The 13,702-nt window shown below is 37.7% G+C and overlaps 1 protein-coding gene across 1 annotated transcript; it reads left to right on the top strand.

Annotated features, from left to right (window-relative positions):
• Window positions 1–7,145: 7,145 nt before the first annotated feature.
• On the top strand, window positions 7,146–10,950 carry tril (TLR4 interactor with leucine-rich repeats). The gene has a single exon (XM_033975458.2). The coding sequence runs from the start codon at window positions 7,270–7,272 to the stop codon at window positions 9,571–9,573; it is 2,304 nt and encodes a 767-aa protein (XP_033831349.1). The 5' UTR covers window positions 7,146–7,269; the 3' UTR covers window positions 9,574–10,950.
• The last annotated feature ends 2,752 nt before the right edge of the window (window positions 10,951–13,702 follow it).

The raw sequence follows: 13,702 nt of genomic DNA, 5'->3' as shown, positions 1-13,702 counted from the left end.
AATGTAACTACCCACCTCTGCCAATCAAAAGTACTAAATACACAATACACTGACTGTACTTTAAACATGTGTGAAACGTGATATCCCCGAACAGTTATTGTATGTGCACCGAAGGCCTGATGATTACAACAGCTGTGTTCACTCACTCATCTCCTGTTTCCTTCCTCTGCAAAGCTGTTTCTGTTTGAAATTTTTTTATGTTTAATATTTGACCTACATTTGGTGATTTTACACTATTTTGCACTATGTCACTTTTCTGGTACAGGGTATGTTACTTGCCAGTTTCCATGGCATTGCATTAAACTAACTCTGTGGAGACATGTGACTTCAATAGTTCAAGGGACCCTCCCCGCTCATGGTAACAGTGCATGCTTTTTCAAGACATTTTTGAGCAGTATTATCATCTCTAATAAATACAAAATATGACTTTGATGGTATACTGTGGAATATTCTAAGCAAAGCGATCACGCAAAATAAACTTTTTTGGTGTTGTTAATTCATGCAATTTTGAGTAATTCTGTATTGTCCTACATTTGAGTGCTCATAAAATTTCTCTTTTCACCTACCCCCTATCTTTGCCCACTTCTCTGTACTTATTTGCAATTATTCCTAAAATCTGACTCTGGATCATCAATGTAGGTCACAAAGCCATTTTTCGAAGGTCTTATATGCAGAGTAAACCAAGACTAAACCAGTTAAACTAGGTTAGGGTACAGTTTAATATAGACGTTATTGTCCCTGTAGGGAAATTTGTTCTCTGCATCTGACCCCTAGTCATCTCTTCAGGAGCAGTGAAGTGCAGTTCTCAGGGACCTGTCTCGAGATCTTGAGCTAGTCTTGGTTAGGAAAGGACCATTTGGAACAGCTGGAGAATTCTACCTATTGTGCATATAAACCGAAGTTCCTGGAGGAAACCCAACCAGACACAGGGAGAACATGTAAACTCCACATAGAAAGGCCTGGGCAGGGATCTAACCCAGAACCTTTTTGGTGTGAAGCATGAGTGTTAGTCACTCAGCCATCGTGCTGCCCAGGACTGAAACAGTACTGACCCTGGTCTAAAGTTGGACTTTTTCGACACTAGGTCCTAAATGTTTTTGGTGACATAAAAAAGAAATGTCCCATATGGTCCTGGAATCAAACACAGAACCCTCTTAACAATTTTGCAATTTTGCTTACCACAATGAAGCTCTGCAGTGACTGTGTTGAATGAGTTTAGTCTTGGTAGTTCAAATGTCAGGGCACAGAAATGTATGAGAATGAGTGAGTCTGAGAGAAGGGCTTTGGCAACCAGAGCTTAAATGGAGCCCAGGCTTCAGGCTTCACATAGTCCAAATAAGCATTTGTTTTTCCCATAGTATTGCCAAAGGGCACCTCAACAGCCTGACCCTATGTGGACATTATTAATAAGTATGTATGTGACACAACCTTTAATGAAGACGTATTGTGCTTTTTTCTGATACATAGTGATAATCTATGACACTCATGAATCATGATGGTGTTTTGGACAATTTAAATCAAAATATTGATCTAAAATGTGATAATTTAAAAAAAAAAGAGCTGATAATCTCGTCCCGTTAAATGTCATCACAACAAAGGGCTGGAAAGTTATCGACCTCTCCAATGGATAGCTACACATCACACTACCGAGTAGAAGAACAGAGAACAGTACAGACCAGTGGGTGTGTACCAGTGATGATGAAAACAGGGGTAGATTATGTCTTGAATACAGAAGAAGACAAATTACTCAAACATTTGAGACGGTAACTGAGATGGGGAAACAACTATAACATGGTTAAAAGCTCTAAAAAGTCTTTTTTAAGTGAGAAAAACAAACAAGATTCAATTTCTTGCCTGAATATTAAATAAATTGTATACTTTTATTTTGGTGTAAATGCACAAATTGTATGTTTTATCACTATCTGCTTCTTGTGTGTTTTTAAGTAACAGTTAAGTGCATATTCAATGACTATGCCCACATAGTAGTTATATGACCCAAGTACACTTTAAACCTGACATTGTTGTTAGCCATTGTCTGCATAACTGTACACTGTATCACACCAGCATAAACACTAGTACTTTATTGAATGTCAGCATAGCCCCACTGTCTGCACTTCACCCAAACACACCAGTCTACCTCCCCATTACCTCCTCTGTCTCCTCTGATTCCTCTGTTCTAAGCCTAGAGCCTAAAGCTGGACTGCACCAAAAGTGTCCAGGATCCATCTGTCATTATCAGTGTGTGTAGGGCTGCACACATGGCTCACATCAGGAGAGGTCACAGGGGTCAAATCACAACATCTTGAAGCTTAAACTGAGAAAATAAACTAAAGGCATGTCCCCTGAGTGCAATTGCAATTCTGTGATGGAAACCAAAATCTAGAAAAAATATTTTTGCTTTGGTCACATTTATTTTATTTTCATAAAAGTCAATTGATTAAAGTATCATGTTAGTACAAACATTTAACAGTAACAAGCTAGTTAAACTGGACAACAGCAGACATTTCAAACACTATTCAACTGTATTACACTTGTATTATATTGCACTCATTCATATTGCATGTACTGCTGTATTGCACTATAAGTCCTATTGCATTTTTAACAAGGTGTTTGAGTTGATAAAATAGGTATTAGGTATGGTAAGATTTTAGCTTACACATGTATGTCTTTCAACAACAATCTTAAAAGCGGGAAATTTATTTTCTCCCAATGTTTTGGTTGTTCTGCTGAGCAATATACTAGTATGTGGCTAGACGGTTCTTGTCAGCAACCTGTGCTAAAAACTGCAAAGCTTAAAAAAAACATGCAATAGAATGTTGTTCTAAATTGAATTCATTTTGACACTGACAATAGGCTCTGTGCACAAAGGCGCCTGGCAGCCTCACTGTTAGCATCACTACTTCCTGTCCAGTTGTATCTCTATGAGGATTTTGCAGACCCACGTTAGTCACTGGCAACATGTTAAACAGGACACAAATAAAATGAATACTTCACCAGAGGACACTTCTGTGTGTCAAAAAGTTTGTGTCTAAATGCTAATACTAATGCTAATTTTGAGGGACAATAAATATTAAAATAACACCACAAATTGAAGTATTCTACAAATAAAAATAATTGAGTAGTTTTTATTTTTGATTCATTTGAATTTTAATAGGTTGTTTATTTTATATTTTATGAATTTAATAAAATTGACTGTTAGCTTTGAGACACAGTGAGCTAGCCTGTTTGCTACTCTGCACAGAGCCTATCCTGCAGAGCCTGATGAGAGAATGTTAATGACTGAAAGAGTTATGTTAAAATTCATTGTACTTTGTCAGTTACTCTAAAAATCAATTGATTAACCAGCACATTTCACAGGATGTTTGCGAAAATCAGATTTCTCATGGAAACACACACCAAAATCAGATTTGATTGGGTTATCTGATTATATCCGATGGACTTTGGTTTCCATCACATGGATTTTGTGGACCATGTAAATATACCCGCTGACTCAAGAGCAGAGCTGGACGAGGGCTGGTCAGGACATGTGCAGGTCTATAGGACATGAGGTGGACTCACACAAACATGGTGGGAGTCCACATCCAGGTCCATAAAGACTTCTCCTTATGTCTCACACTCGTTCTGAGGCGTCGCTCTGCTCTGACATCACCCTCAGTCTGTTCTCATGTACGATGTGTGTGTGGGTGGGTATTCATCACATTATGGGGACTAAAATCTGGGTCTAGTTAAAAATAGAAATGATCAGGTTCAGCATTTGTGAATTTATCTATTGGATATTTCATTGGAAAGTGCAATGTAATCAATAGGAAAATCTGTCTCTTGGGTCCCATCTGGGAGTATGACATCATCACATTCTTCAATCTGAATAGGATATGGTTCGAACAGCCCCTAGGGAACCCCCGTGTCTTTGGGATCACTTCCTCTTCGGTGCTGTCTACTATTTTAAACGACTAAACATTCCAAACGACACAGACTTTATATTTCTTTGTCATATACACCCTAAACAAAAATAGAAGTTATGGCTGCAAGTCGGGCTGAAACAAGTTGAATGATTAATTGCAACTAATCCATTATTTAACTGTCAGCGAATTTAGAAATGGAATAATCGTAATCTGAACTATACACAAACTCCACAACATGCCATGTGCTGAGAGAAGAGGTTTATGACTTAGGAACAAAACAATTAACTGAACAAATAATCACTGAAATAACCACTTACCAAAATAATCGTTAGTTGCAATTTGAATGGTCACAATTTGCAACTGCCATGGACAATTTTGGTGAAATTTATAATTTTAGGTTACTTTTGGACACAGGCAGAAGATGTGACATACACAGGTGTAAACATAACCTAGCAACCATAAAATAAATGATGTACTTGATGGAATCTTTTGGTGTTGATGACTATAAAGATTCAGTTTTAGAACTCTGGCAGGGCTACCTCCTGTATTTTTGTACTTTTCTTCTCAAGTTTTTTTTCTGCCACTTGACTGAAAATATGATGAATATTTACCACAAAAACTATCCCACCAAACCAAATAATAATAAGTAAAACAAGAGTATCTGTCATTTAAGTTTTTCAAATTGAACAATTGTGTGAGAAGAGCCTTGATGAGACACTGAAGACCGCCCATGAAGCTTACATCATAAATATAACTTCATTACAAACACCAGGGTTCGGCCCGGGCTGCAGTGGTTCAAAGATCGAGTGGTGTGCATTTTTAAACTCGTTTCCTCTGGGGACAGTGTGGGCGGGACTTCCTGCCGGAGCCCAGTCCAGCTCAGAGCAGATCCCAGGCCTCAGCGCAGAAAGAAGAGGGTCTCGGTCAAAATGCCTTCCTTTTCTCATGCACCCTCACCAACCACCCCCACCTTCACTACACACACACACACACACCCACACACACCCACACACACACACACACCCACACCCCCCCACACACACACACTTACTTCTCTCTCAATTCCTTTCTCTCTCTCTCTCTACTCCCTTTCTCCCCCCTTTCTCCTCCTTGTCTCTCATACTTCTTTCTCCTCTCTCTCTCTATTCTCCCCTCTCTTTGCCCTCTCTCTTCCTTCTCACAGTTCTCTCCCTCGCTCCCTCCTTCCATGTGCGTATGTGGAGTACCTGTGTCTCTGCACATCTGGTCCGTGTGTGTCTTTCCAGAGGATAAGTCATAACAAGTCAATACACTTTTGGACAATATGATAAAGATGTCAGATGACACAAAACTATCATGTACATTATATTTTCAACAAAACAGACAAACTACAGTACAAATAATCTATACACTTGAGATGGAGGTCAAGAGTATAGACGGACATTCAGCAAAGGGCAACTAGACTATCTCACAGCACAACTTAGTCATTTTTACACTGAAAGTGTAAAAAAAGTTTTGTTTAAAAATTATAATAAAACACTAAAACAAAACGCTAAAAATATCTTAAACTCTATTGCAGTGTCAGCATTAAGAATGGTAATTGGTATGATATAGTCTCAGTGAGATTTTATTGTAAAATTTTATTGTGTAATAATTGGTCATTTGTAGTGTGTGAGTGTGTATTGATTATATTGCTTACATTTTATATTGTATTTCTCACCTGCTCAAGGACTACAGATGGAAACTAGCTTCAGCTATAATCTGGTGTAAAGCATCTTTAATGTTTTTGCACATTGTCCCTGTCAAATAAACTAATTATATTTATTATATTATTCCTGTACACATTTCTTTCCTTGTATCTGACCAAAATTTGCCCAGTAGATCTATTGTATACACAGGTCTTGAGGTCAAAAAAGTTCACTGTATAATATCTGTATGGGATTATAAAGCCTTTTATTGTCCATTAATCAGTAAGTGCGCTGTAAGCATACTAGTTGTTGTTAGCATTACTGTGACAGCAAACCCATTGTGGTGAATTATTAGGATGTTCGGAATGCATAAAGTCAATGATTAATAACTTTGAACCACTGCAAACCAGTTTAAGATTATTATTATTATTATTATTATTATTATTATTAATTGATTTTTAAATTTATTTTTTTATTTTATTTTATTTATTTTTTTTTTGCTTAACTCAAATTCTGAGTTAACAGGTTAACAACAATCTACAACAAGAACAATCTACAACATGGACAGTTCTACTGCTGAATCAATATGCTGCTGTTAATGCTGAGACATGTTTTAAATGTAATTATTTATTTTAAAGTGCCTTTTAAAAATAAATGTTTTTTTAAATGCCACTGTGGTGGTCATTATAAGGATGGATAGAATTAACCCATCAGAGTGTATAAATATAACTCAGAATTGAGTAGAAAAAAAGAACCCACAAAACTGGGTTAAAATAATAACTCAAAGTGCTCCGTCAAAATAACCCAGAGTTGTTTGTTCCAATAGTAGTCCTGGTTTAGTCTATGTTTTGTCCAGGGTTGTCAAAAGTATTGAAAATCAGATACTAATTGATACTAAGATAATATTGAAACTAGATACTTATATTAACAGATATTGATACTAAAAAAGTCACATTCACAGGACAGAAATAAACCTTTCTGGAACAGCTGTAAAATGATCTTGAGCTGTATCAGAACAAGTATAAGGCCAAATAGAATAATATATGCTATATACCACTATGGAACTACCTGGACGACTGAGGGATTACATAGATATAAGACCACATGGTAATATAAAATAAAGCACTATGATTTAGATAGATAGAAACTTTATTAATCCCAAAGGAAATTTCAAAGTGACCAGCTGCTTTCATACAGACAACATCCAATTGTTAGGATAAATAAATGTTGAAAATAATGATGAAAATCGATTTTATTGTCTAAAGAAAGAGTGTTTTTAATTATAATTGTGCTATTGGAATCAATATTGAGCAAGTATTTTAGTAGTTACTATCTTACTAACTTAGTAACTCCCATATTTCCCCAGTTTTTCTAACAGTATTGCCTTGTAAACTCCTCAACACCATTTGACACTTTCTCTGCAAAGTATGTCAGCTCTGAACACATGGCAGTGTTTGTATGCCTGTATTCCACGGTATTCTAATTGGCTGCAGATGACCTCCTTGGGGGTTGGAGGGGCTTTTCAGGGAGGAGCCCCATTCTTTTTCCTCTCACAGCCCCTCAGCACAGCAGTGAGGTGGGCTCTGGATACTCACTGCTCCCCTTCTCCAACTCTCTAACCATGGAGACATTATTTTCAGCTTTTAAACTGGATACGTGATCTTTTTGGGAATGTTGCAGTAGGCAGGAGTTCTCACGGGATGGATACCGGAACGACCCCAGCTCTGGTATGGGTCATCCTATTGCTTTCCACCTGTTTGTCATCTGCATTTTGTCCGGAATGCTGCGACTGTCAAAATCCAATCCATCTCATCTGTACCAATCGTGGACTTAAGCAAATTCCTCGAGATGGATCACTCACTTCGGAAGATGTCATAGTCTACAGCCTGGGCGGAAACTTCATCACTAACATCTCTGCATATGACTTGGCAAGGTATGGGAATCTAAAAAGGCTAAACTTGCAATACAATCAAATCCGAAACATCCATCCAAAAGCATTTGAAAAGCTATCTAAGTTAGAAGAGCTATACTTGGGACATAATATTTTATCATCCATACCTCCTGGAACACTGCAACCATTGAGAAAACTGACAATTCTTTATGGGAATGACAATGAAATCAAGAAAATCCCACCAGAACTTTTTGCCAATTTGGACAATCTTGTGAAACTAAGATTGGATGGAAATAGCTTACAAGTTTTGAAAGATACAGATTTTAAAAGCTTAACAAACTTGCATTATCTGCATTTAGAATCAAACCAGCTGCAACACATCCACCCGCATGCCTTTTCCAAGCTCTCCAACCTGCGTTTTCTAAATCTATCCCATAATAAGCAGAAAGTGCTTCGGAATATTCTCACATTTTCCCAACTGAAAGCTCTGACCACCCTGCTTTTGTCTGACAACGAAATCCAACATGTGGCTAAAGGCGTCTTTCAGAATCTCCAAAAATTATCCAAGCTAGCTCTTAGCAATAACCGGATATCGCGTCTGGACAGCGGGGCTCTGCAAGGGTTGTCGGGCCTTAGGGAATTGTTGATTGATGGGAACAAGCTGGAGGAAATCCCGGCTGGAACGCTAGACTCCTTGGAAAGCATAGAAGAGCTGGATTTAAGCCGGAATAGCATTGCCAAAGTGGATTCCTTGGCGTTTTCCCGTCTGAAATATCTCAAAGTGTTGAAGCTTAAAAATAACTTGCTAACTAGTTTATCTGGTGACAGCTTTTCCCTTAACACCCGGCTTTACGATCTCGATCTCCATGGCAACAACTGGACATGTGACTGTCGCTTGGAGGAGCTACAGAGATGGATGACGGAAGCACACTCGCTTGGTAGACTTTTGTCAGTTTTTGTTCAATGTCATTATCCGGTATCGCTAAGAGGTAAATATCTAGACTATGTGAATACCTCGCAGCTACAGAGCATTAGCAACTGGACTCATTTGTGTCAGGGTCCAAGGGCACCTGAGGAGAGCCGGGCTGGAGAAATCATGGTAAAGCAAGCAGAAGAATTTGGAATTAACTCAAATGTAGAACTCATAGTAGTGGAAGAAGTCCAAGGAGATCAGAGTGGCCCAAATTTAGAAGAAACATCTGAGAACAGCGACACACGTCTGGTAAGGTCACAGCCTGTTCCCAGGTCTGCAGGGAGAAAACGCAAAAGCAAGCAAAAGTCTAAGATAATTCCCACAACAGACCCTCCATCAATCACAACAAGTTTGTATGGAATCAACAGCTTTACACCAACTAACGTCTCAGAATCCGATGGGAATTTTGATCTTCTCCGTTTAGACCTACCTGTTATCACCGATCCTTGCATCTTCAACCAAAATTTCATCCTCAATGTCTCCGTGGACCAAATTACCTCCTCTTCTGTAAGAGTTCACTGGTCTACGAAGGATTACCATCACTATACACAAAGTCAAGTCGCAAATCATCGGGAAATTCACTTTAGGATTTTGTTTGACCGTTTTGGAACTATTGACAAATTTCCACGCTATGTTTACGCCCGCAGCAGCGCCAAATATATCACGCTTAAAGAACTCAGCTCTGATGTCACGTACATGGTTTGCGTCGAAGGAGTAGTCAGCGGATCCATTTGTGAAGTCGCGCCAAGAGATCACTGCGCAGGCTTGGTAACATTACCCGAAAACGCCAAAACAAAACCCCTAACTCTTGATTTGTATTTAGTCACTATAGCAACCCTAGGTATCAATGCTATACTCTTTCTCATGATTGGTTTGGTGTGGTTGGGGAGGGGCTTAAAGAGGAAGTTGCAGAAGAGGAAATCAGCGGTGCACGTTCGGCACATGTACTCGACCAGGAGGCAGTACAGAGCATCCAATATGGCGGCGGCGGTGGCTGCAGATTTTAGCTCGTATCAAAGCAGTGGGGTGGCCAGACTGTCCCCGCTGGAGGACAGAGATCTGATGGAGTTTCCCTGTGAGAGATTCCTGGACAGCACTACCATCAGAAGAGGCGCTGACATGCCAAGGTTTACAGACTGAAATGTACATAAAGACGTTTAGCAGTTGTTCAAATCTGTGCAATATCGTTTTTGCTTTTTTTTTTTTTTTTTTTTTACAATTTTTTTTACAATTTTTTTCTATGTATTTTTTCATGTTTTATAGGGTAGGAGAATTTATTTGCTTCCTCTTTTGGTTGACTGACAGAAGAGCCATGTTTCTATCTTGAAAAAAATGTTTTCATCACCGTAGTTTTTTTTAATCATTCAGGTATTACTTTTGGAACTAGCTGCATTGAGCTTGAACTAATAAAGTGTATAATATAAAGCATGTTGATATGATTTTTATTGACAATTATTTTTTATTATTATACTGTATTTAGATGAGAAAAAAATCTATAGGCAAAAAGTGTGGCAAAAAATAGCACACCTATAGACAAGAGGTCCAAATGTAAAATATTTGTGCTTTGATACTTGCTTATTTGGAAGGATATGTATTTGAAGTTAAAAAAAAAAAAAAAAATTAAATTACTGTGCATTGAGATTTTCATTCAAATTTTTACTTAAATGTGTCAGCCTAACTTTAAGCCCAAACAATCTTAAAGAACAGATACGATGCAAAAAGACTTTTTTGATCTTTTAACCATGTTATAGTGTTGTGCCCTCATCAAAGTCATACCTGGAGTTGTATTATGCTTCATTCGTGCTTGTTTTATCAATCCATTAATCCAAAGTTGTCTTCTCTGAACCTTAAAATTGCGCCGTTCACATTTTGCCCATTAAGTTGCATCGTAGATCAAACTCCAGATTTCTCCTACACAGTTTTTAAGCCCATAAAGCATAAACTAGCATTCACCGGGATAAGGACTTAATTTGTTTACCTTCTAAATGTTTATTCCCCTTGCTGACAGCAGAGGGAGCTCCAATACCCCAGTGCCTCATTGGAAATGGAGGTGAAGTTTATAAAGTATATTTTCTAAATGCAGACATTATTTAAGTTAGATAATGTGAACTACGTATCCCAAGGTGACCAAAAGTATTTTTAAAGGGATTTAAAGCCACATGAATGCACAATGTGTTCTTTAAAACAATTTAAAAGCACCACCTGTGGCGACCTATGTCCATACAATCAAATCATATGTTGTACAATATAATATTAAAGTCTGTAATAATGAACTTCTGTGCCTCCTGTACAGAGGAAATGTGCTCTTCCTGCTCCAGTCTTCCCTCTGTCCTCTCACATCAGCCATAGTCATCCTGTGTGTACATATGAACTATGAGTGTCACTGATTTCAAACATGGTGCTACTATTGTGTTCATAGACTGTACAGTTTGTAATATACGTGTATGATGTGTATGATATACTTTTGTACCTTTGTCAAGAAGTCAATACTTTTATGATGCGTTTAAATACAGTAAAATGCCCAACAATGTGACACGTTTATTGTTTTTTCTATGGTAATAAGCAGAAAGGGAGGTAGTGTTCAGTACTCAGTGACATTTACTTGAGTAACATCTTAAAGAAATCTTACTTTTCAGAGTACTTTTCTAGCAGCGTACTTTAATTCCTACTTTAGTCATATTTTTATTGAAATAACAATACTCTTACTTGAGTAAAAGTTTTTGTTACTCTTCCCACTTTGAGAAAGTCTATAACTGACAAAGCTTTATGTCAACTTTATGAAATGATTTGAACATTTCTGTTTCTTGCACAGCTCCTTAGTTTGTCTCATTTTTGTGCCTTTCCTTTGAAAATGCCAGATTTTGTTAATGTTTAATGTTTTGAACATTCTCTTCAAATTATAAATCAGATGTTAGTCCCAACAAGTACTTTTTAAGTGACTTGAGTAGTGGTTTTCCCCAAATACTTTTCTGTTCTTATTTGAGTAATTTTTTGGATCACTACTGTTTACAATACAAAGTTGTGATCTGAAAAATTACACAAATGTTCAAATCATTTCATATTGTGAACATAAAGGTTTACTAAAAGTAACCATCTTTTACTTAAGTAAGAGTACTGTTACACTATATATTACTGAAGTAAATAGTAAAATAGTAAAAGTCCATCCATCCATCCATTTTCTTCCGCTTATCCGGGGCCGGGTCGCGGGGGCAGCAGTCTAAGCAGGGACTCCCAGAATAGTAAAAGTATGCAGTCCAAAACAGGACGTACAATTTTATTAAAAGTGAATGTTACTGAGTAAATGTAACCTCACTCACAGTTCAAAGAGAGACATAAGTGCCTGTTTAAAGCAGTGTTATGGTTATACACAGGCTTTATCGGAGTTGACAGAGTTTCAGAGAGCAACAAGTGACCAAGTCAAAACATGAACATGTTTGTATTTCAGTCATTACCCAGGGTGGGTAGTACTCGGTTACATTTACTCAATTACATTTACTCGAGTAACCTTTTAAAGAATTTGTACTTTTCAGAGCACTTTTCTAGCAGCATACTGTTACTCCAACTTGAGTATATTACTTGCATAAAAATTTTGGTTGTTTTTTCCACTGTGAGTAAGTCTGCAAGTGTCAAAAGCTTTACCTTAAACACAAGCAGAATAGCAGATTTTATGCATTTTCTCCTTGAAATTACATTCACTTCAAATTATGATTCATATGTTATATCCTGAAAGTTATCTTTAAGTCACACTTTCTTGAGTAGTACTCTTCCCAATTACTTGAATCATTTCTTGAACTACTACTTTGTGCTTCTGCTTTTGGGTACTCTATTCTCTGGTCATTATACACTGCATTTGGTCATTATTCAATCTATCAACATGAAACAAAACTGAAAAAATGATTACAAAAAAAAATCACCTCTTTTATGAAAGTAAAGAGCCACCCTGGTGCAAACACAAAAAAATGCAAAATTTGCAAGCAACTTTCCAAAAAAGAAGCCACTATAAGCCGCTATGAATAAGCAGACTTGGCAACCATGGGCTCTTTGTGTCTGGGGCTGGGTGCTGGGTGGGTGGGGTCCTGGTGGTGGCTGGGTGATAGTGGGTGCTGGCTGGGTTTGTGGGTGGGTCCCTCTCTGGTCTCTCTCAAATCACTCACACATGCAGCTTTCACAGCTTTAATCTGCACTGGGGTAATTACTGGGAGTGTCTGACATGCAGCTAGGAGACTTTTAGCTTTCATTCACCGCACACACAACGCTCAGAGGAAAAAAAACAAACTTTGGAAAATGTGGAAAAGTATTGTATAAAGCAGCAACAGCAAAAGCCCTAACAGGTGAGACAAGAGTTGATTCTTGTCACCTACTATGCACCAGCGCCCTCTGCAGACGGATGACATCAGCATAAGAATGTGTAAGAATGAGGGCCTCACAGACCCACGGGTAGCCATAATATAACCCAGCTTCAACTACATCTTACACTGAGGAGGAGGCTCTATCTGGCAGCAGGAATCAAACCAATAGCAAAATCACCTTTAGAAAAATGTGAAAGAGAGACAAAAATCAAATGTTGTACATACAGGGCTTCAGGACAAGTGTAATTAAAACAAGAGTTATGAATCTAACTGTGGTTCTATGAATATCAGGGGGCAGTGCTCTGGCGGTCAGTAGGAATAAAATAGAACAGCATTGTCAGATGCAATACATACTGCAATTTAAATTTGCTTTAGAGTCATTCTTGAAGGCCAGATTTTCCAAGTTCACACTTGTACATAATCACAGCATCTGATGTTAAACTCTGAGATTACGTCTTTCGGTGATCCAAGTTATGACCTCCAAGGACACATGGAGCTTTAGTATACAGGCATCTCATGTTAACAGACTAGCAGCAATTTATTCATAATCATGAGTCAAACGTGTTTAAAAGAAGACATATTCTGCTTGTGTCTATCTATGACACCTGTGGATCATTATGCTGTAACTTGGACATTTTAAGTAAGTCTACAATAATAATCACATAACATGCTCTAACAAAAGTAGCCACAAGGTGGCAGTAGGAGATACAAAATAACTATACCCTCTATGTCACAGTCAGAACCCAGCTGACTTCACAGCTTCTTTGTAACATTAAAGCCACATTATATAACTATACTATAATACTATAATAAATTTACATGCTGTACCTTTAATGTTAATAGTTAGACAATATAGCCAATTAATAAAATCTAGCCTATATAGCCATTTTAAATGAATGTCTGGACACCAGAAAACAACA

The sequence above is a fragment of the Periophthalmus magnuspinnatus genome, chromosome 11 (genome assembly GCF_009829125.3).
Source record: "Periophthalmus magnuspinnatus isolate fPerMag1 chromosome 11, fPerMag1.2.pri, whole genome shotgun sequence".
Classification (NCBI taxonomy): Eukaryota; Metazoa; Chordata; class Actinopteri; order Gobiiformes; family Gobiidae; genus Periophthalmus; species Periophthalmus magnuspinnatus.
The sequence above is the reverse complement of the archived record's forward strand: the minus strand, read 5'-3'. Positions and strand labels throughout refer to the sequence as shown.